At 43.7% G+C, this 25,164-nt stretch overlaps 1 protein-coding gene across 1 annotated transcript in view; it reads left to right on the top strand.

Moving 5' to 3' along the window:
* METTL24 (methyltransferase like 24) overlaps nt 1-25,164 on the top strand; it is an 82,195-nt gene that overhangs the window by 42,819 nt on the left and 14,212 nt on the right. The window contains exons 3-4 of the mRNA XM_073627068.1: nt 3,381-3,520; nt 16,122-16,350. Coding sequence (XP_073483169.1) covers nt 3,381-3,520; nt 16,122-16,350 — 369 coding nt within the window. The remainder of the gene's footprint in view (nt 1-3,380; nt 3,521-16,121; nt 16,351-25,164) is intronic.

Raw genomic sequence — 25,164 nt, 5'->3', positions numbered from 1 at the left:
GTCCGGCGTAGTTACGACGTAAAGATTTGAAGCATGTTCCAAATCTAAAGTCCGTCAGACTTTCAACTGGAAAAGCCCGCTGAAGGTCCAATGAAGCCCACACATGATCGGATTGTCAGCCGTATTTTGTCCGTCAGCGTCCGTCGGACTTTTGTAGACGAAAAGTCCGACCGTGTGTACGCGGCATAAGGCTACATTCACACGGGTAACTGGGGCATATAGTTTGCTGCATTCAAAGGCAGCTAAGTGCTGCCTCTGGACATAGCAACGCTCTGTGCTATGGGTGCATGCAAATTAGCCGATTAGCTGCAGCCAGAACCACTGACCCTAGTCGCACACTGAATGTAACCAGGGTTGGTCAAAGGCTTTATTCGTATCTAACTGGCTTAGCAATCCAATAAACAAACACAGTTTCAATGCAGGAGGGCTTTGTACAGCAAGTCCATATCATAAAACAAAACATCTGCTCATCCAAGCTACTAACTAAATTCAGGTAATGTCCTTACTAACAGGGTGCACCCAAATAGACTCCCAAAAACAACCAGGCAGCACCTGCACCTTTTTAGTATTTTGCCAGCACTCAGCCTTTTTGCACTGCAGCAGACTCCAACAGCAGAGAAAGATTGAGAGAACCTTGAGAATCATAGGAAAATAAGTATCTTTACCAGCAAACCATGGTATAGTGATAATCTTCTCCTTTATTCACATGAAGCAACAGGCATCACAAGATCCTACAAATATCACTAAATGTCAGCTTGTGATGCCTTTGGCTTTATGTGACTAAATTACAAGTTTATTACTATACCACGGTGTCCTGGTGGAGATCTGTATTTTTCTAGGACTGCATGGTGGTGCCATCCACAAAATCACTACAGCACCCTGTGTGAAAAGCATATAAGGTATGCAACAGATATGACATAACAGTCCTATACATCAGTATATACCTCACACTATATTACCAAAAATATTGGGATGCCCGCCTTTACACGCACATGAACTTTAATGTCATCCCAGTCTTCGTTCGTAGGGTTCAATATTGAGTTGGCCCACCCTTTGCAGCTATAACAGCTTCAACTCTTCTGGGAGGGCTGTCCACAAGGTTTAGGAGTGTGTCTATAGGAATGTTTGACCATTCTTCCAGAAGTGCATTTGTGGGGTCAGGCACTGCTGTTGGACGAGAAGGCCTGGCTCGCAGTCTTTGCTCTACTTCATTCCAAAGGTGTTCGGGTTGAGGTCAGGACTTTGTGCAGGGCAGGCAAGTTCCTCTACCCCAATTATTTGTTGGAGGGAGGATTATGGTGTGGGGTTGTGTTTCAGGGGTTGGGCTTGGCCCCTTAAGGCCTCAGCATACCAAGACATTTTGGACAATTTCATGCTCGCAACTTTGTGGAAACAGTTTGGGTGTGGCCCCTTCCTGTTCCAACATGACTGCACACCAGTGCACAAACAAGGTCCATAAAGACAGGGATGAGCGAATTTGGGGCAGAGGAACTTGACTGGCCTGCACAGAGCCCTGACCTCAACATGATAGAACACCTTTAGGATGAATTAGAGCAGAGACTGTGAGCCAGGCCTTCACATCAGTGCCTGGCCTCACAAATGCGTTTCTGGAAGAATGGTCAAATATTCCCATAAATACACTCCTAAACCCTGTGGACATCCTTCCCAGAAGAGCTGAAGCTGTTATAGCTGCAAAGGGTGGGCCAACTCAATGTTGAACCCTATGGACTAGGACTGGGATGCCATTAACATTCATGTGCGTGTAAAGGCAGGTGTCCCAATATTTTTGGTAATATAGTGTATATAAAGCCCTTTGCACAGCCGAGACCCATAATAAATCTACCAGGTAAGATGTGGACCTAGCAGTGTTAATTTTGACGTTAAATATCGACTTTAGTTTTAGTCATAGTCTTTTGACTAAAATACCAAGTCGTATTTTAGTAATCTGAATTGTTTTTTTTTTTTTTTAGTCATATTTTAGTCAACTAAAATGTAACAGAGATTTTAGTAGACTAAAATGTACTGGAGATTTTAGCCGACTAAAATGTACTGGAGATTTTAGCCGACTAAAATGTACTGGAGATTTTAGTTGGCTAAAATCTCCAGTACATTTTAGTCGACTAAAATCTCTGTTACATTTTAATCTACTAAAATCGAATGGGTTTAGTTAAATTGTAATGCATTATTTAAGCGTTTTTCTAGAATTTCTAAACTCATTATATACACCTGGAGTAAAAACCTAATAACTTGTAGTGGGGATGGGGAAGTAAATGGGAGTGAGGGAGTGCACAGGGCAGATAACTGTTCTGGGGAGGCTACTGTATCATTTTACACAGTGCTAAGCACTGCTACCTTGCTGGGAGAAGAAACAATTACCATGTGGTTTGTAGGGCATTGTTCCAGAACTCCCAGGCAGCAAGCAAACAGAAGAAGCCTGCGTCTATCAGCCAATACAGCTTGTCAGGGAACTGGGGCTTTAAAGTGGAACTCTCAATCATCATTGACTATTTTTAATCCTTATGCTGCTAGCATTAGTAAATAGATAGGAAAGTAGATCACTTGCCTAGGCAAGTGATGTCATACATCCCAGGAGTGTTCAGGAAGAGAGGAGAGGTTTTCTCCGCTAAGCACGCTCTCCTTGTCTGCGTGCATACTTGAGCTAAGGGCACATGGATTCCAAGAAGTAAATGCTACATGAATCATCTTCCCGTGGTCATCTACTCAAGATGGCCACGGTCAGAAATGCTAGGGGGTGTTTTTCAAAGTGATTTCTCATCATAATAAATCATGGAGACATGGGGTAGATGGGTGAGTTTGGTTTGAATATTAAAAATGAATTAAATAGCGTTTTTGGTTTGTGGTGCTCAGAGTCAGTGTAGTTCCGCTTTAACAGGCAGAGCTGTGAGGAAAAGCGGAACTTCAGGTGGGTAAACGTCCCTCCTTCACATTTTCGTTCCATTTACATTTGTTGATGAAAATTGGAATTGTTTTTCATCATAGTTTTTGTCAATTGACTTGAATTCGAATTCTATTTTTATTTAGTTTTCACCACTGAAAAAATGCAACAAAAATGATGCCGAAAATATTTTTGTCAACAAAATTAACACTGGGACCTAGAAATGGAGGCTTATTCCCACTGAAAGTTCTACAAAACCTCCAGGCTTCAGGACCCAGTACAGGGATTGTTATGATTTCTCCACATCCACCATAAACCCTTGAGCCTCACAAAGTGTTGGGGGAGAATCTTAGATGACACATTCACACCATCCACAACCCTGCTGCCAGACAGTACCTGTGTGTGTGTATGTGTTTGTGATAAGGAGTGTTCTTTCAAATTGTGTTCTATGATGGAAAGTAAAAGGAATTCTGTTGTCCTCCAGATTGTATGTTCTCGACCAGTGACAAATGGATTGACGGAGAAGTCTGAAGACAGTATAAAGCCTTGGACAATCTGCCTGGATCCCAAATTCAGTTTGTCATATCAGATCAAGAATAAGCAATGTCGTGTTTACTCATTAGGGTAATGTTTTCTTTCTTTTTTTCAATCTATAGCCAAATGTATTTTTTAATGAAATCTAATTTATCTGAGGAACAGAAACAATTTTTTTAAGATATAACAGAGTGGTATCGTATTATTTATTGTGTACTCTCTAGTGTACTGAATCATTCTGTTTTTCCTGTTTCCACTGATCACAATTTTTTGAACGATGGGGAAACACAGCAAGATGCTGTGAATAAAAGAAAAAAATAGGTAGACATATAGCAGATTGCTTATTTACAGTACTCATGCTCAAATGCAGGCAGTGGCGTAGCTAGCACATCTGGCACCCGAGGGGTGGACATTTTTTTGCACACCCCCCCCCCCCTCCCCCCCATGAAAAATGGTATTTGGCAATATAGCAGCACCACGCCAAAACTGTGGGTGTGGTCAGATTGCATCAACAGTGGGAGGGGCTTAAAGGGTCATATACAGTACAAACCTCAGTATACTAAATTTAATAAAACAAAACTGTTCTACTGCATATCCTTTACTACACACAGCTACCCTTAAAGTGATATTGAAGTCTTGTTTTTTGATTTTTTTTCTAAAAAATGAACCTGTTATACTTACCTGCTCTGTGTAGTGGTTTTGCACAGAGCAGCTTGGATCCTCCTCTTCTTGGGTCCCTTGTCGGCAACCCCTGGCCCTACCCTCTCTCTTGGTGCCCCCACAGCAAGCAGCTTGCTATGGGGGGCACCAAAACAGGCGCGCTCCCGAGCCACAGCTCTGTGTGTCCGTTCACACACAGAGCCATGGCTTGACTCCGCTCCTTCCGTCTTCTAATTGTCTCACTGGCTGTGATTGACAGCAGTGTGAGCCAGTGGCTCCCGCTGCTGCCAAAAGCCAATCAGGAGTGCTAGTCCCCGGACAGCAAAGGCTCTCGTGGACAGCGCTGGATCGATTGGCGGCTCAGGTAAGAATTAGGTGGGGCTGGGGGGGGGGGCTGCTGCACACAGAAGGTGTTTTACCTTCATGAATAGAATGCACCTTCTGTCTTTACAACCACTTTAACAAAGAATGTGCTGTACTTAGAATGCAGTAGTCAGGAGTAAGAAATGTAAAACACAGTGAGGGGAATTTATCTAAACTGGTGCAGTGAGAATCTGGAACAGCTGTGCATGGCAACCAATTAGCTTCTATTTTCTGCTTGTTCAGCTTTAAAGATGAAAGCTATGAGTTGATTGGTTGCCATGCATAGCTGTTTCAAATTCTGTCTGCTCTAGTTTTGATAAATCCCCCTAGGGGCTCATTCAGACAGGCACTGAGACAGGTCCTGTATGCTGAGCCACTTTTTGCTGCATCTGCATCCACCAGAGAGCATCGCCTATAGAAGTGGGTGCACAGATCTGAATGCAGACACTGTGCATTTGGATACATCCATCCCTTCCTCTGTGACATCAGCCGAGAGTGTGCTTAAGCCCGCTGTGAGCTGAAAATGGGTCACAGGAGAGCAAAACAATCTGCGTTGATGTGATCAACAGGAGAACTACAACCAAACAGGCTTTGGCTGTACTTCTCCTTTAATAAATCTATCACAGGACCTGTCTCTCTGCTCCTGTTTAGCATTACTCACAACAATTGATAAATGTCCTCTTTTTTGTTGTGAACTCACCCTCCAGGGCCCAGGCAGGCTCTTCCTCAGTCCTGCCTATAAATCCAGGCTCTTTCTCCATGTAGCTGGAAGGTCCTTTAGGCACCCTCTTTCTTAGTGCAGAGCGCCTCCACGACCCCCCTTTCATTGTCCAGGGCCTCCAGACACCTGCTGCCCTAGTCCAGGGACTCCAGACACCCTCTCTCCTAATCTGGGACCTTCAGGCACCCCCTCACCCAGTCCAGTATCTCCCTTGTACCCCCCATCCAGGGGCCTTTGCCACACCAACCACCTTTTCCTAATCAATGGCCTCCTCTGCACTCCTTTCCCAGTCCAAGGCCTCCTTTACAGCCTACCCCAACTTAAGAGCCTCCTCTGCACCCTGCTCTCCAAATCCAGGTCCTTCAGCAACCCTACTTTTCAATTCCAGGGCACCTCTACACCCCCCAGTCCAGGGCCTCTGTTGTACACCCTTCCTAGTCCAGGGCATCCTCTGCACCCCCCAGTCAATGGCCTCCTGTGTCCGAGTCCTAGTCCAAGACCTCCACTGCACACCCCTCCTACTCCAGCACCTTGCTCTGCACCCCCCAGCCCAGGACCTCCTCTGAATCCTCCCCCAGCCCAGGACCTCCTCTGTATAAATTCCTCAGCTTTCCTCCTTCAGCAGCTCAGAGAGGCCACACCTGATAGGGCAGAAGTAGGATGCCCTCCACTGTCAGAACCTGTGGACAGCCAGGCCAGAACCTTATACCTTATACTCTCTGGAAAACCTAGCTACTGAGGAAGACCCTCCCTGATTTCTGTGCACCCACCCCTGCATGCCAGTCAAACTTAGATGTGTGGCTGTGTCCGTGCAGCTGCTGTGTCTATATCCACTAACATAGGTTGCCTGCAAACAGCTCCTCTCTGTAGTTGGGGAGGCAGGCTCTGTGAATTCCATGACGGCAATGCCCATACCTCCCAACTTTCTGAGATAAGAATTAGGGGCACCTATTAGCAAAAAAGTATGTAGACATAGGACACACCCCCTGCCACCTCCCCCCCTTTAAAGGAGAATTGCACAAAAAAAGATTGCTTAAACTCACAAGTGCTTTTTTGTACCACTGCTATTCCTTTATATTGGCTTTTGGAATTTACAACTGCAGCAAAAAAGAAATTGGATGAAAGGTTTAGCACTGGGAAACACTTTTTGATAGTGCTTTTGATATAGAACTATATACGTGTAGATCAGACCAAAATGAGGGAGAAATTAGCAGGAAAGAGGGACAGAGGGACTTTGTTCCAAATGAGGGACAGTCCCTCGAAATCAGGGACAGTTGGGAGCTATGCATGCCTATCAACAGGACATAGTGAATACATGTCACAGAATTCAAGGAAGTAAATGTGTGGGAATCTTCACAAAGTAAGTGTACAACCTTCACGATCTTTCAGATTAACCACTTCCGGACTACCGCACACTGATATACATCGGCTGTTTGCTAGCTGCCATAACCCTGGTATCCTCTTCTTCAACGGGCGGTCCGGTTTCCAATAATAGTGGTCTCTGCGGTGGATTTGCCACGAGATCACTTTTATCGACGGCGGGAGAGGGCTGTATTGCTGCAGAGGTTCAAGGGGTTGGGGGTCAGCCTGTCAGTGCTCAGACCATATGCCACACGCTGCATCAAATTGGTCGTTCCAGAAGGAAGCCTCTTCTAAAAATAATGCACAAGAAAGCCTGCAAACAGTTTGCTGAAGACAAGCAGACTAAGGACATGGATTACTGGAACCATGTCCTGTGGTCTGATGAAACCAAGATAATTGTATTTGGTTCAGATGGTGTCAAGCGTGTGTGGCGGCAACCAGGTGAGGAGTACAAAGACAAGTGTGTCTTGCCTACAGTCAAGCATGGTGGTGTGAGTGTCATAGTCTGGAGCTGCATGAGTACTGCCGGCACTGGGGAGCTACAGTTCATTGAGGGAACCATGAATGCCAACATGTACTGTGACATACTGAAGCAGAACATAATCCCCTCGCTTTGGAGACTGGGCCGCAGGGCAGTATTCCAACATGATAACGACCCCAAACACACCTCCAAGACAACCACTGCCTTGCTAAAGAAGCTGAGGGTAAAGGTGATGGACTGGCCTAGCATATCTCCAGACCTAAACCCTATTGATCATCTGTGGTGCATCCTCAAACGGAAAGTGAAGGAGCGCAAGGTCTCTAACTTCCACCAGCTCCATGATGTCATCATGGAGGAGTGTAAGAGGACTCCAGTGGCAACCTGTGAAGCTATTGTGAACTCCATGCCCAAGAGGGTTAAAGTGATTGTAAAGGCTTGTTTTTGCTCTAAAAATTAAAAAAAAAGGTTATACTTACCTGCTCTGTTATGTGGATTTACACAGAGCAGCCCAGATCCTCCTCTTCTCGCTCCCTCGCCGGAGCGCCTGACCCCTCCCTCCTATCAAGTGCCCCCACAGCAAGCAGCTTGCTATGGGAGCACCCAAACTGAGTCACAGCTCCGTGTATCCATTCAGACACGGAGCCCCGACCTGGCCCCACCCCCTCTCTCCCATGATTGGCTGGTTTTGATTGACAGCAGTGGGAGCCAATGGCAACGTGCTGCTGTTTCAGCCAATGAGGAGTGGTGTCCCGGTGAGAAGAGACACTTGTGCAACATCGCTGGACAAAGAGGGGGCACAGGTAATTATTAGGGGGGCTGGGGCGGCTGCTGCACACAGAAGGTTTTTTATCTTAATACATAGAATGCATTAGAATAAAAAACCTTCTGCCTTTACAACCCCTTTAAGGCAGTGCTGGAAAACAATGGTGGCCACACAAAATATTGACACTTTGGGCCCAGTTTGGACATTTTCACTTAGGGGTGTACTCACTTTTGTTGCCAGCAGTTAAGACATTAATTGCTAGGTATTGAGTTATTTTGAGGGGACAGCAAATTTACACTGTTATACAAGCTGTACACTCACTACTTTACATTGTAGCAAAGTGTAATTTCTTCAGTGTTATCACATGAAAAGATATAATAAAATATTTAAAAAAAAGGTGAGGGGTGTACTCACTTTTGTGAGATACTGTATATATAGTCTTCCATATCTTGAAGCTCAAAGGTTAACACATTTTGAGTTTGCTAGGCCAGCTTAATAATGAATGTGCTATTTGTGTGAAAGCAGTAATGCGTCTCTGAAGTAAAGGCCAGTCTATGAAATTCTACAGAAGCAGGACGTGGGGAATGTTTGTGCTGTGTGTTCCTTCATCCTGGCACCGCTGAAGCTTTTCAATTCCCCGTGGGCTGCATCTTATCCTCCTAGATGCTTGGCAGAAGTTTTTGCTGGCAGCCCAAGACCTGGCAAACATTATTATATAGCTACATTAAGCCAAAAAGATATTTTATTCCCAGTTTTGAAAAGCTTTGTGTCATTTATTTTCAAATGCATCAGTATCCAATAAACGGTTAAATGTGGAATTAGAAAAATATGATGTTATTGTAGACTTAATAGGGTGCATCCTGGAGTGATTGAAGTCTAATTCATAACATGAATTATTTTGAAATGAAAGAAGATTATGGCTTTCATCATCAAGATGCTTTTCTCCAGTTACCATACTGTGGGCTCAATTCATTAAGAGTTAAAGTGGTTCTAAAGCAGTGGCGGCTGGTGCTCGATAATTCGGGGGATGAGCCCCCCCCGGGAGATGGACATGAATGCGGGGAACACCGGGAACCCCCCCCCCCCATGCATGGGAGACAGGCGGCCTCCTTACCTTAGGAGGCTGATGTCCAGCCCAGGATGACTCCGATTTCCCTTTCTCCTCTCTCCCCTGTCCGAGCTGGGGAGTGCTGGATGGCTGAGCCGCTGCGGGTGAGCCATCCCTAGAGTCACAGTGGCAGCTGGTGGGTTGGTCGGTCTTCCCCTGCTTCTCCGGCCGTGTGTCTCTTCCGGCCGTGTGTCTCCTCCTTCCTCTCTCCTCCCCCCCCCCCCCCTTGGCCAATAGGACCGCTTCTCCTTTCGGCAAATCAGGAAATGGGACTCACGACCCACTTCCTGCATGGTCCCATACTGTCCCAGATTACATACCAGGCCCTTCAGGTCTGGTATAGATTTTGGGGGGACCTCATGTCAAAAATAAATAAAAATGGCATAAGGTCCCCCCAAAATCTGCACCAGATTCTTATGCCAGCATGCAGCCCCTGGCAAAGCACCTTGTCACCATGTGGATGAGGAGAAGGGCCTTTTTCCCACAACCCTGGCATGGTGGCTGTGAAGCTGCAGGGGGGGGTGACTTATCAGAATGTAGAAGCCCCTTTAACAAAGGGGCCACCAGATCCTGGCCACATATGGTCAATGACATCATTCAACAAATGTGAATGTGTCCACGTATGGTCAATGCTGTCACTGGGTGACCCCGCCCCTTTGCTTATTTCCGGGGGGGGGGGGGAGCAGCGTGTCAGACGGCAGGAGCCAAAAAATGGAGTGGTTGTGTCAGTGGGTGACATGTTTTTTTTGTGCAGTCGGCGCTCATTGAGATTGTCAAAAGTTTTGGTGTGTTTATTTCTAGGGCACATTTGATTTTTCTTGGTGAAAGAGTAGGGGTACTATATGCCCCTTACTCATTTACATGGGGGGGCAATATCTGTGGACTCCCCCCACCCCAACAACCACCAGGTCACAGTTGCAGGTAAGAGGCCCTTGTCCACATCAACATGGCTTCATACTTGCCCCCCCTTTCCCGACCTGCCAGGATGCATGCTAAGATAAGGGTCCAGTATGGATTTTGAACCTCATGCCATTAAAAAAGAAAAAAAATTGTGTGAGGTTTCTCTCAAAATCCATATCAGACTCAATAGGTTATCTGATAAGTGGAGGCTGTACCATGTACTTGTATCCTGTTTCTTTGTGTTGCTTCCTTTGTGTAAAATATGTGATGATCCTACCAGTCCCTCTGCTTTCCTTTCAAAAACCAACCACACTAAGCATGATAGCACTATGTGGTCAGTTCTCTAGCTGTGCTGAGAACTCAGCCTGCTCTTCTCCAGTGATTAGACTTGTCCTGACATCCTCCCCTCCCTGCACAGTCAGTAATTCACTGGGAAGACCAATGTGCTGCTGTTTCTCCTCCCCCAGCTCTCTGATCTCTTTATGCAGCTGAGAACAGAGGGTATGTGATCACTTATGAAGAAGGGGAAAAAAGAGTATTTATATATATTTTTTATATATAAATACACAAATGTTTTACTTTTCATTTCTATTTTAAACTGAATGGGTTGTTTTACAAGGAGAGGGTTTACATATACTTTAAGAAGAGTCACTAAGAAATCCCGGGCTGTAGCAGGGCAGGAAGAGCTGTAACTAGGGTGGAAATGTACCTTGCTCCATATCTACTGGCAGTGCCCGTCTTTGCAATCTTATTGGCGCTCGGTCCAGGGGCTCCTTCTTCGGCTCTTCGAGGTCCATATCCCCCATCTCCCAAAAACCTATCATTTAGGGCTACTCCCCCCTAAATTACCTGGTTTAGCTAAAAAAACTGGCTAGTCATACCTTGATGGCAGCCAGATGCTTGATTGCCCTTTGATGGAAGAGACCTACCCCACCAACAGAGCTCTATGCTAGAATCAAGGATGTAGAGATTATGGAGTCCCTAACTGCACACCTGGCTGATAAGACAGATTGTCATTGTGCTGTCTGGGAGCCCTGACATCTCAGAGAGAGCCCCCCTCCCCCAGCTTTGAAGACCCCTCTCAGCTTGGGAATCAGACTTTTTGTTAACCCAGGGGTGATGAGCCTTCTCTTCCCATCTTTCTTATTCTCCCTTCTTTTGTTTCTTTTTCTATCTCCTTCTCGTTCTATGTTGGATTACTTCTTCTGGTTTACTCCATTGGGCCTGAAGTCGCTGGAACAGTTTCCGTAGGAATCTACCATAATGTTCCTACACGTCTGGTTTCCCTGTTTTTTGATAGTCCATGTCCTATGTGTTAGCTGAACATGGCTGCAGAATTGGAGCCTCTTTACGACACCTAAGATTATTATTGTGTGTATGATATGACAGATTGCTCTTGGAAATTTTGTAACATTTCAGTGTTTATTCTTCTTCTTTTTTTTCTTTTTGTATTTGAAAAATATAAAATCTTAATAAAAATTAGGATGGAAATAAATAATGCCTGTGCAGAGCTGGAGAAAGCTGTAATGAGCAATGCCTGTACATATCTGGAAATGAGAAATGTCTGACTTACCTAAGTGAATGTAGCCACGGTCCGATGCTGCATCTGTCCCCCTTTGTCTCTAAGACTGAGACTTAAGCAATCAAAGACCACTGATCTCTCAGTTCTCAGTGCTCGATGAGCAGAGAGCTGGCGACTGTCATTTGGCTTTCTGCTCATCCTCCTCTCGCTCACTGGAGCGCAGGGCTGTGGAGAGGGTGGAAGCGGCTGGCTCAGGCTCTCAGCGGCTTGCTGAGAGGCTGAGCCAGGTGCCGGTCCAGGCACCTGGTTAGATCCCTACCATATTGTCGCAATATTTCCCCACCTTGGACCGGCTCTGAGACGTTAGCTGACAGCAAGTAAGTAAGATGGATGGCAGCCTCAGCCCGGACTCCAGCCAGGCCACACACCCAATGTGTTTCGCTCCGCCCCTTGGAGCTTAATCATGGGGATCGCACGGGTCACAGGAGTGCAGAACAAACTGCACCCCAGTAATACACAGTAGAAATACAGCCAAACGTACTTCCCCTTTAAACAGAGCTGTAAAACCTTTTATAATAATATTGTATATGTATTGATTTAAAAAAAAAAAAACTTATGAAAGTGATTTGATCTTGTGTCTTAGCTTTAAAAGTGAACTCTGGGGAAAAAAAATTTTGAGCCATTTTCTGTGTAAAATTAAATTACATCTATTGATTCCTGCCCCACGTTTGGCTCTTGCTCCATTGGGTAAAACTGTTACTTTCATTCAGCCCCCACAGTACAGTAAGCAACAAACTCCTGGCACTGAGATTTGTAGGTCTAGCTGTATTGTATTAATCATAGCAGATTGCTTGTTGTACACCTCCTCCGTTCAGAAAAAGCCTTGTATTCTTTATACTAAATGCAAGGCTTTCTGTGATGGAAGGGGGGGGGGGGGGGGTTGTGATGTATATCCCCCAGTGTAATGTGTTAATAGGTAAATTTGTGTTTGCAAAGTTTTTTTTTTTGTTTATACAAAAGGCGTGTGAACATTTTCTTTCTCTGAAAATGTATGTCACAGCAGTAAAGCATAACTTTCAGCTGAAAAAATACATTCAAATAAAAATGCTGGCATTAGTTGATAATGTATATCTTTAAGGATTAGTCATCTGAGCAAAGACTTCCATAGCAACGCGAACAAACATCGAAAAATATTCCTACCCTCAACAGATCTGTATAGTACATTGAGCATCTGATGGGTGTATAAATACTGTGTCTCTTGACTTGGCTCCTCTTTATCATAGCCACTCTATTCACAGTTTACATTACACATTTCTCTGACTATTGGAAACACATGTTGTAATAGAGCCCTTCCTTACCCTTCTCCCTCCTGATCTGGAACTGTAAACTAGAAGATAAGAAGCAGGTTTAATGCACTGATCTCTAGGGCTACTTTCAAACTGGGGCGTTGGGGGTGTCGGCGGTAAAGTGCCGCTATTTTTAGTGGCGCTTTATCATCATTTTTGCAGCCACTTTTCAGCTGCTAGCAGGGTGCTTTTAACCCCCGGTAACGTCCGAAAAAGGGCTAAAAACACTTGAAAAGCAGCGGCGCTGCCCATTGATTTCAGTGGGCAGGGGCGCTTTGGGAGTGGTGTATACTCCGCTTCTACAGCGCCTCAAAGATGCTGCTTGCATGACTTTTTTTAGCGTCCTGCCAGTGCACCGCCCTGGCCTTTTACATTTGAGTGAGAGGAGAGGCTCTTTACAGGCGCTATTTTTAGCGCTATAGCGCCTGTAAAGCGCCTCAGTGTGAAAGCAGCCTTATAATTGGTCAGTTTTTACGAATTGTCTTTTTTGCCCACTTTTTCTTGTACTCTAGTGTCTAATATTAGGATTATGTATCTGAGACTTAGTGATTGTAAACGATCACCTTGTAAAAACAACCCATTCAGTTTAAAATAGAAATGAAAGGCAAAACATTTTTGTATAGATATAAAAAAAAACATTATGAATACCTTTTTTCCCTTTTTTATAAGTGATCACATTCCCTCTAGTCTCAGCTGCATAAGGAGATCAGAGAGCTGGGGGAGAAGAAACAGCAGTACATTGGTCTTCCCAGTGAATGACTGCCTGTGCAGGGGGAGGGATGTCAGGACAAGTCTAATCACTGGAGAAGAGCAGGCTGCGTTCTCAGCACAGCCAGAGAACTGACCACATGCTCAGCTGCATAAGAGCTGGGGGAGAAGAAGCAACAGTAAACTGATCTTTTCAGTGAATGACTGTGCAGCGGGGGGGGTGTCAGGACAGGTCTGATCATTGGAGGAGAGCACGCTGAGTTCCCAGCATAGCTAGAGAACTGACCACATTGTGCTCTCCTGCTTAGTGTGGTCAGTTTTAAATAGGAAAGAAGAGGAACTGACAGGAACACCAGGGATTTCACATAAAGGCAGTAATACAAAGAGAACAGGATACTTTACCATACAAGTACATGGTACAGTAGGCACATATCAGAAATATTAAGTGTTGGGGTAACAAACGTTTTAAATACACAATATCTAACATGACAATGATGGCATTCCTTAAAGGAAATGTGCAGAGATTAACCAGTTTCCGACCGGCCCACGCCGATGTATGTCAGCAGAATGGCACGGCTGAGCAAATGGGCGTACCTGTACATCCCTTTTAAATTTGACCTCCGCAAGTCGGGTCGCGGGTCCCGTGGACTCGATCGCCGTGGGGACACCCGCGATCGCCTCACAGAGAGGAAGAACGGGGAGATGCTAATGTAAACAAGCATCTCCCCATTCTGCATAGTGACAGTGTCACTGATCTCTGCTACCTGTGATCGGGAGCAGAGAACAGTGATGTGTCACACATAGCCACACCCCCCCACAGTTAGGATCACTCCCCAGGACATACTTAACCCTTACACTGCCCCCTAGTGGTCAACCCTTTCACTGCCAGTGTCATTTACACAGGAATCAGTGCATTTGTATAGCACTGATTGCTGTATAAATGACAATGGTCCCAAAAATGTGTCAAAAATGTCCGATGTGTCCGCCATAATGTCGCAGTCACGATAAAAATCACTGATTGCCGCCATTACTAGTAAAAAAAAATATTAATGAAAATGCTATAAAACTATCCCCTATTTTGTAAACACTATAACTTTTGCGCAAACCAATCAATAAACGCTTATTGTGATTTAAAGTGAAGTAAAGTGAAGCAGTGCTGAATCGCAAAAGTGCTCTGGTCTTTGGCCAGCAAAATGGTCTGGGGCTTAAGTGGTTAATTGTGGAGACTGTCATTACTGATATACTCCTGAAAATGTTAGTTGTCTCTCCTGCCTCTGTACTTTAACTTGCATGCAATTCAGGAAAGTCAGACTGAATTTAGAACACCTGATCCACATACTTGTTCTGGGTCATTGACTTACACGGTACTGAAGCCATTAAATTAGCAGGCCGTCCAAGGTGCTGGCATTTTTAGACGAATAAGTCAGCAGTCTGCATTTGTCTCCCAGGACAGGTTTTCTTTAGAGAGAATTAGACCTGAAATATTTCCAAGGTAACAAAATTCCTAAAGCGCAGGTGCATTGTGGTGCCTGAAAGTGACTATGTTTTTAGAATTAAAATTTTTTCTGGAGCTGGGACATGTTTTCAACCCACATGCTATTTTTTTTTTTTTTTTTTTTTTTTTTTTAGATGGGAGGTCAGGGGAGCAGAAAACTGATGCTCAACCACCAGTTTTTACTTCCCCCCCGGGCTTCCCATGTGAACGAGGCCTTAGAGGTCTATTTATTTAAAAAAAAGTTGGATCATTGTGACAATTCACCCATCCTTGACGAATACTCACCATATCTTTTTTAATAGAATGATTTTCTCTGATCATCCACTCCATCTAGTGGCCATTACGCAGTCATTTTCATGAAATACCTTAATCAGAGAAAAATACCACATTATGGCCGCTAGATGGAACTGAAAATACAGTAGGATTTTGTCAATGTTGGGCAAATGCTTGTTACATTTGTCCAGCAATTTTGTTTAGAAATTGACCAGTATGTGTGTAGCTGCTCCTACACTGCCCCCAATCAGCAAGCTAAAAGGAAGTGTTTCCTAATTAATACAATTAAACACATTAATACAAATATGGAACAGGAAGAAAAACATGAGAGTCTAAAATTTATTTTAACAAACAACTTTAAGTGCATACTTATGCCCTGTACACACGAGCGGACTTTTCGACCGGACTGGTCCGCCAGACCGAATCCAGCGGACATTCCGACCGTGTGTGGGCTTCATCGGACCTTCAGCTGACTGTTTCTCTCGAAAATCTGACAGACTTTAGATTTGGAACATGTTTCAAATCTTTATGTCGGAACTCCGCCGGACCCAGTTCCTATCAAAAAGTCTGCTCGTCTGTATGCTAGTCCAATGGACGAAAACCGACGCTAGGGCAACTATTGGCTACTGGCTGTGAACTTCCTTATTTTAGTCCGGTGTACGTCATCACGTACGAATCCGTTGGACTTTGGTGTGATCATGTGTAGGCAAGTCCGTTCGTTCGAAAGGCCGTCGAAAGTCCGTTGAAAGTCCATTGGAAAGACTGTCGGACCTTTGTTACCGAAAAGTCTGCCGTGTGTACAGGGCATTACTGAAATCACACAACAGTTATCATTTAGGTAATATTGTTTGAAAATAAAACCCAGAAAATGTATAAATAACCTGAAAATATCTAGATATTTTTTTTAATGTCTGTTTTGTGTTTCCTATTTTGTTATAGAATTAATTAGTAGAAGATATTAAAATATGAAAATTTTTTTTATATTTTAGGTTAGGAGAAGATGACAGCATATTTGAAGTAAACATGGCCACTAGCGGTTGTGAAGTCCATCGGTTTGATCCAAGTCTTGGGTCTGCTCACATCCATGAAGGGGAGCGACTTTGGCATCATCGACTTTCAGTTGATTGGAGGGATCCCAATCCAATAATCCCCCCACATCGATTACATAGCAATACTAAGAAGCTTGGAGCCATTCTCAATGAATTTGGGCATTGGAAGGTAAAAAATTATTCTGCTGATTTGTAGAATTTTTTGCCAGTAAAAATGTTTGAGGTTTAACACATAGTACAGGTCAGGTGAAAAGAATTCATAGTATAGGCATGAATAGGAACTGTAGCAGTAACAGACAAGTTGTACATGAAGTCAATCCACAGGCTTTGGTCTACATATTACCAGACAATATATGCATACCAGTCCAGAATAATTGGGAGGGGAGGAGTAGGGGGAGTGGGAAGAAGAAGGGCAAGGAGCAGGGAGGTGGAGGAAGAGGGGATGGGAGCTGGGGGCATCTTTTATTTATATGACATAATATATCCCCCCCTCCACATAGCTTCATGTCTGACTCCAAGTCAAAATACCATGTGTATCCTACTTCTGGGTATATGTAATATATACTGTGTGTGTGTGTGTGTGTGTGTCTGTGTACGTATGTATATGTGTGTGTGTGTATGTATGTATATATATATATATATATATATATATATATATATATATATATACAGTATCTCACAAAAGTGAGTACACCCCTCACATCTTTGTACATATTTTATTCTATCTTTTCATGTGACAACACTGAAAAAATGACACTTTGCTACAATGTAAAGTAGTGAGTGTACAGCTTGTATAACAGTGTAAATTTGCTGCCCCCTCAAAATAACTCAATACACAGCTATTAATGTCTAAACCGCTGGCAACAAAAGTGAGTACACCCCTAAGTGAAAATGTCCAAATTGGGCCCAATTAGCCATTTTCCCTCCCCGGTGTCATGTGACTCATTAGTGTTACAAGGTCTTAGGTGTGAATGGGGAGCAAGTGTGTTAAAGTGTTATCACTCTCACTTGCTCATACTGTTCACTGGAAGTTCAATATGGCACCTCATGGCAAAGAACTCTGAGGATCTGAACAAAAATTTGTTGCTCTACATAAAGATGGCCTAGGCTATAAGAAGATTGCCAAGACCCCGAAACTGAGCTGCAGCATGGTGGCCAAGACTATACAGCGAATTACAAGGCAGGTTCCACTCATAACAGGCCTCGCCATGGTCGTCCAAAGAAGTTGAGTGCACATGCTCAGCGTCATATCTAGTGGTTTTCTTTGGGAAATAGACATATGAGTGCTGCCAGCGTTGCTGCAGAGGTTGAAGGGGTGAGCCTGTCAGTGCTCAGACCATACGCCACTCAAATTGGTCTGCATGGCTGTCATCCCAGAAGGAAGCCTCTTCTAAAGATGATGCACAAGAAAGCCCTCAAATAGTTTGCTGAAGACAAGCAGACTAAGGACATGGATTACTAGAACCATGTCCTGTGGTCTGATGAGACCAAGATAAACTTATTTGGTTCAGATGGTGTCATGTGTGTGGGGTGGCAACCAGGTGAGGAGTACAAAGACAAGTGTGTCTTGCCTACAGTCAAGCATGGTGGTGGGGGTATCATGGTCTGACAAATGCCAATAAGCGTATATTGATTGGTTTGTGCAAAAGTTATAGCGTCTAAAAACTATGGGATGTATTAATGGACTTTTTATTTTATTTTATTGTTCTTACTAGTAATGGCGGCGATCAGTGATTTTTAGCAGGACTGCGACATTGCGGCGGACAAATCTGACACTAAGTGACACTTTTTGGGGACCAGTGACACCAATACAGTGATCAGTGCTAAAAAAAATGCACTGTCGTATAAATGACTCTAGCAGGGAAGGGGGTAACATCAGGGGCAATCAAAGGGTTAAGTGTTCTCCTAGGGAATGCTTTCTAACTGTGTGGGGGATGAATTGACTGGAAGAAGAGAGAGATCTGTGTTCCTGATTAGCAGGGACACAAGATCTCTCTCTTCTTCTCTGACAGAAGGGCATGTATGTAAACAAGGCAGACTGCCGTTCTGCCTTTCCTGTCAACGATCGCGGGTGGCGGGTGGCCATCGTGGCCTCCGGACCCACTGATTGGCTCCCACTGTGTCCAATCACAACGGGAGCACATGATTTTGCGCTTAAGGGCCGCCCTGCGGCAGTATATGTACGTGGGGTGGTCCTTAAGTGGTTAAATGAAAATGTTGATCTATGAGTCCGATATGTACCAGATTCAACCTGTAATAGTATATATATATATATATATATATATATATATATATATATATATATATATATATATATATATATATATATATATATATATATATATATATATATATATATATATATACAGTATATGTCTTCTATCTGTTATTCTCAGAGTGGATTAGATATTCTGTTCCTTAACCTCATAGCTGATTATATATATATTATAATATTGTTAATATTATATAGTAACTAAATTATATACCACACCTTTTTTTAGGTTTTTATCAGATTAATCGAATCAATAATCAGCCAACTAATCGATAATGAAAATAATCGTTAGTTGCAGCCCTAATATAAAGAGTAAATTCTACCAGTAAACATAAGGGACACATGGTCCTCTGATTCATGAGATATTACATCCCACACTAGGAGCTCCTAATAAAACCTCCATTCTCCATTCCTCTATCTGGTGACTAGACAGACAGCAATGTCCTCTTGTGATCATGTTAGCCAAAGTACGTATTTACCAGGTCTGTACAAGTTTATCTTATTATTTGGATATATCAGCCTTAGTTCAGTTGCATCAGTGCTGGCAGGTTGAATCACATTCTGACATCTTATATTTATATGACATATCCCTAAAAGAATCTGGTAAACCACAGTAGCCAATACAGCGCAAGCTTATTCAATATAGAGTGCAAGGATTGCTAAAGAGAATTTTAGTAACCCATAGCAAGCAATCAGAGTGAATGTTTTACTAAAGTCACATTAATAAAAGTTATATTCTGATTATTTGTTATGGCGATTGCATTTGCCCTAAGCCTGAATGGGTCCAGGAAAGAGTGGGATCTCTGCCTAGCAATTTCACACGTTTTGCTGCATGAAAACACGCTTTATTGAATTAGCCTAAATTCGCTGGTTTCTGATTTTTGAGATGGTTTTCCATGTTTGAATCTGTTTGTAAGAAAATGACACTTTCTTTATAGCCATTTGCCGACTGCGTACTGTAGTTTTTCTTTCCAGGTAGGGGGTGCGCGCGCCCACCCACCTGGCTATGCTGTCACTGGCTGCAGCACATGCTGATCAGCGGTTCTTGCCCAATGATTTATGGAAGGGACCAGCTAATCGTCAGAGCGAGTGACAGGAGAGAGCTTTGTGTATGTAAACAACACAAAGCTCTTTTCTGACATCGACAAAGGGCCCGTTTTTGTTTCCCTGCAAAGGGGATAAAAACCAGCACATCCCTTAGTAAAAGCACCACACAGTAAACATAGTTAAGCCCCATACACACTATCAGATTTTCTGCTTATTTTTGTCTTCAGATTTACCAAAACCATGTAGTGCAAGTGCCTGCCTGATTGCATACAAATTGAAACTCCTAAAGTTTGACCTCATATTATATGGTTTTGGTAAATCTGAAGACAAAAATCAGCAGAAAATCTGATAGTGTGTATAGGGCTTTAGGCACACATTTAGCCCTTTGATTGCCCCAGATGTTAACCCCTTCCAGTGTATACCATTAGTAATGATCACTGTATTAGTGTCATTGGAGATGTCAGTGGCAGTTAGCCAGCTCCCACAAAATGTCATTTAATGTCAGATTACCCGCCATCCCGTTATAGTTACATAGTACATAGTTACATAGTAGGCGAGGCTGAAAAAAGACACAAGTCCATCAAGTCCAACCTATGTGTGTGATTTTATGTCAGGATTACATTGTATATCCCTGTATGTTGTGGTCGTTCAGGTGCTTATCTAATAGTTTTCTGAAACTATCGATGCTCCCCGCTGAAACCACCGCCTGTGGAAGGGAGTTCCACATCCTTGCCGCTCTTACAGTAAAGAACCCTCTACGTAGTTTAAGGTTAAATCTCTTTTCTTCTAATTTTAATGAGTGGCCACAGTGTCTTGTTAAACTCCCTTCCGCAAAAAAGTTTTATCCCTATTGTGGGGTCACCGGTATGGTATTTGTAAATTGAAATCATATCCGCTCTCAAGCGTCTCTTCTCCAGAGAGAATAAGTTCAGTGCTCGCAACCTTTCTTCATAACGAATATCCTCCAGACCCTTTATTAGCTTTGTTGCCCTTCTTTGTACTCGCTCCATTTCCTGTACATCCTTCCTGAGGACTGGTGCCCAGAACTGGACAGCATACTCCAGGTGCGGCCGGACCAGAGTCTTGTAGAGCGGGAGAATTATCGCTTTATCCCTGGAGTTAATCCCTTTTTTAATGCATGCCAATATTCTGTTTGCTTTGTTAGAAGCAGCTTGGCATTGCATGCCATTACTGAGCCTATCATCTACTAGGACCCCCAGGTCCTTTTCCATCCTAGATTCCCCCAGAGGTTCCCCCCCCCCCCCCCCAGTGTAAAGATTGCATTCATATTTTTGCCACCCAAATGCATTATTTTAAATTTTTCTACATTAAACCTCATTTGCCATGTAGTTGACCACCCCATTAATTTGTTCAGATCTTCTTACAATGTTTCCACATCCTGCAGAGAAGTTATTGCCCTGCTTAGCTTAGTATTGTGCGCGAATACAGAGATTGAACTGTTTACCCTATCCTCCAGGTTGTTTATGAACAAATTAAATAGGATTGGTCCCAGCACAGAACCCTGGGGGACCCCACTACCCACCCCTTACCATTCTGAGTATTCCCCATTTATCACCACTCTCTGAGCTCACCCTTGTAGCCAGTTTTCAATCCATGTACTCACCCTATGGTCCATGCCAACAGACCTTATTTTGTACAGTAAACGTTTATGGGGAACTGTGTCAAATTCTTTTGCAAAATCCAGATACACCAGGTCTACGGGCCTTCCTTTATCTAGATGGCAACTCACCTCCTCATAGAAGGTTAATAAATTGGTTTGGCAAGAACGATTCTTCATGAATCCATGCTGATTACTGCTAATGATACTGTTTTCATGACTAAAATCTTGTATATAGTCCCTTATTATCCCCTCCAAGAGCTTGCATACTATTGATGTTAGACTAACGGGTCTGTAATTCCCAGGGATGTATTTTGGGCCCTTTTTAAATACTGGTGCTACATTGACTTTTCTCCAATCCGCTGGTACCATTCCAGTCAGTATACTGTCAGTAAAAATTAGGAACAATGGTCTGGCAATTACTTGACTGAGTTCCTCAAGTACCCTCGGATGCAAGCCATCCAGTCCTGGTGATTTATTAGTGTTAAGTTTCCCAAGTCTAATTCTAATTCTGTCCTCTGTTAGCCATGAGGGTGCTTCCTGTGATGTGTCACGAGGATGAACACTGCAGTTTTGGTTACTGAAGCCCCCGATTCCCTCCTGAAGACTGAGGAGAAGAATAAATTCAATACCTTCGCCATCTCCCCATCCTTTGTGACCAGATGTCCTTCCTCATTCTTTATGGAGCCAATATGGTCTGTCCTCCCTTTTTTACTGTTTACATACTTAAAGAATTTCTTGGGATTTTTTTTGCTCTCCTCCGCTATGTGTCTTCCGTGTTCTATCTTAGCCGCCCTAATTGCACCCTTACATTTCTTGTTGCATTCTTCATAAAGTTTGAATGCTGATGATGATCTAGTTACATGCAGGTTAAATGTAACCTTCATTTTACCATGTCTGGAAAACAGATTCAAAATAATTGTGATCACATTGTTTACCATTAGATTCGTTAACCCGGCACATTTTGTTATAAATGTTTTGTCTAAAAAACAGAAATTGGCATGGTGTCCTTCCAGCTTATCACTGACCTCCCATCCCAGCCACATTCGTTCATGAGAGCACAAAGGAGGGGGTCACATCTGCGTACATGACACACACAAGCAATAGAACTAAAGGTCCCAGCATTCGCACACACATACACCAATGTCTCTCTAAAATTGCTTACATTTTCCCATTTGTACACAACACATGCATATCATTCTCTCACTTTCTTTTAACTCTTTAATATTTCCCTGCATAAATTCTGCATTCCTTATTTTGTTCAGATATCTTTTATATCTAGCTTCTATGATCAGATGGGCAGCCAGAGTGCTCATCCCATCTTCCCTCTCTGACAACATCTAGTTGGTGCGTCTACCATCTGACACATGAAATTGTCCTGCAAGACATTTAGGAACTGGCGAGACTTAAATGAATGCGTGGTTCCCTCCACCCAGTCTATGTCTGGATAATTAAAATCCCCTATTATGATAACACTTCCCATCCTTGCTGCTAATCCAAATTGTGATAGAAGGTCCGCCTCCCCCTCCTCCCTCAGGTTAGGGGGCCTATAGCATACTCCCAGTATTATTTTCCCCTTAGCTTCATTCCTTTGGAGCTCTATCCATAAGGATTCTAGCTCTCTTAGTGATGTCACCTCTCTCATTCACTTGTACATTATTCTTGATATACAGGCATACCCCTCCCCCTTTTTAACCCTCTCTATCCCTGCGATAAAGGGTATACCCTTGAATGGTTGCCAGCCAATCATGAGAGTTGTTGAACCGATTCTCTGAAATTCCCACAAAATCCAAATCCTCCTCGTACAACAGTATCTCTAGTTCACCCATCTTGTCTGCCTGGCTCCTGGCATTGCTGAACATGCCATGTAGTTTAGACTTGTTGCATACTATCCTCTTATTGGGTGTTCCGAGATTGCAACTAGGACTTGTTACTATACTTACCTTGGGTTTATGTGCTTTAGTCAACCTACCACTAATGCCCCCAATACTACCATCTGTACTATGTTCTGCGCTGACTATCTCTACGTCTGGACCCTCCCCCTGTCGCCTAGTTTAAAACCCCCTCTAATTTTTTGGCCATCTTTACTCCCAGCACATCTGCACCCTCCTCATTTAGGTGCATTCTGTGCCTTCTATAGTATTGGTGACCAACTGAGAAGTTGGCCCAGTCCTCCAGGAACCCAAACCCCTCCTTACTACACCAGCTCCTCAGCCACTTGTTTACTTCCCTAATCTCCCTCTGCCTTTCTGGTGTGGCTCAATGTACTGGTAGTGTTCCTGAGAATACTTCCTTGGAAGTCCTTTTCCTCAATTTAGCTCCCAAGTCCCTAAAATCGTTATTTAGGACACTCCATCTGCCTCTGACTTTGTCATTGGTGCCAACATGCACCATGACAGCTGGGTCTTCCCTAGCCCCTCCCAGTAGATAGAGAGCTGGCACAGCTCAGTATCAGCACGGCACTGCAGGGAAATGAAGACAGTTGTCTGTAGTCTGTCTACATGAAGGGACACCTGGGGCACCAGATGTACCAGGGGACTGTGATGTGTGGAGGGACTTAGATGGGGGCACCTGATGTAAGGGGCACTCTGATCGGAACACCTGATGTAAGGGGTACTCTGATCGGGATCCCTGATGTAAGGGGGACTCTGATCGGGACCCCAGATGTAAGGGGGACTCTGATCGGGACCCCTGATGTAAGGGGGACTCTGATCGGGACCCCTGATGTAAGGGGGACTCTGATCGGGACCCCTGATGTAAGGGGGACTCTTAGTCTTGCCTTAACCTGTTATAGTAACCAGAACTTGGTTTATAGTTGGACAATACAGTTTTAATTATCTGGTGTTATATTTTAACTGCCCTAAGCCTTGAAGCTATTTAATTAGCCGTGTTTAAAATCAAAATTAGCATCTGGCAATGCCTTGTTTATCTCTGCCAATGCTAATCTAGTATGTGCACAAAGGAATTATGAAAATAATTGTGATTTCTTTAGATGATTAGCCATGGTGGTTTTAGCTTGGAACATTGTCTCACCCAAAAGTATCTAATGTCAAAGTACACTATTAACAAGCTACAGTAATATTTACTATTAAATCATATTTCAATGGCTGCATGTCAGTTCACAAATATAACACCGTCTGGCAGGATTGTGGAGAGTGTGTATGTATCACCTAGATTTCTCACAAACTGTCTATTTCCAGTGCCATTCATCAACAGGTAATCGCTACATGTTTGATTACATGAGAATGACACAAATGGATGCAGGCTTTGTCTTCATTGCTTTAAAAAGGGCTTCCCACCCACAGCTGTTCGTAGGAAACCCTGCTGAGTCACTCACTGGAAATTGTAGTCAGCCTCGTGCTCAGATGTGTATAATCAGGGCTTTTTTTTTTCTTCAGAAAATAGGTTCTGGAACTCTACCATGTTCAGTGTGCAGAGTTCAGGAGTGTGCTATGTACAGAGTGTAGACTTCAGGAGTGCCGTATGCACAGAGTGCAGAGTTCAGGGGTATGCTACACCCAAGGTTCAGAGTTCAGCTCTCTTCCACTGCTTATTATCTCTGCATATTCCATCCACATCTCACTTACATCCCTCCTCGGCCCTGATTTTGTGCGCAAACACCCCCTCCACTGCCCTTATCAGCTCTACCCTTTAAAGCTCCACCATTTTCCACATGTCTTACCTTTGCAAAAAGCACTCAGCCCAGCTCTAGTACCCCCCTAAACATTGTAGGTGGCTCCGCCTCTCTCACTTGCAGCAAGATCATCCAGCAGATGCACTGGCACCTTGACATCCAGATTCATGACCACTGTACCCGGGGAATCTGCAACACCCTTGTCCCCACCCTGTTTGCAGGGCATTGAGGGATCTGTGGGAGCCGCTGGGAAAAGTAAGCTTTCTCTTGTAAACACAAAAGCTGTACTTCTGTTTTTACAAGTTGCAATGGTGAGCTGGGAGCAGAGGGCCATAACTGGAAGTGGCTGAATTGAATGCCACCACATTCCAGCTGAAAAAAAAATCCCTGTGTATGAGACCTAATAATAAGT

The sequence above is a fragment of the Aquarana catesbeiana genome, linkage group LG04, assembly GCF_042186555.1.
Source record: "Aquarana catesbeiana isolate 2022-GZ linkage group LG04, ASM4218655v1, whole genome shotgun sequence".
Taxonomy (NCBI): Eukaryota; Metazoa; Chordata; class Amphibia; order Anura; family Ranidae; genus Aquarana; species Aquarana catesbeiana.
Note: the sequence above shows the minus strand (reverse complement) of the source record. Positions and strands in the feature narration are given on the sequence as shown.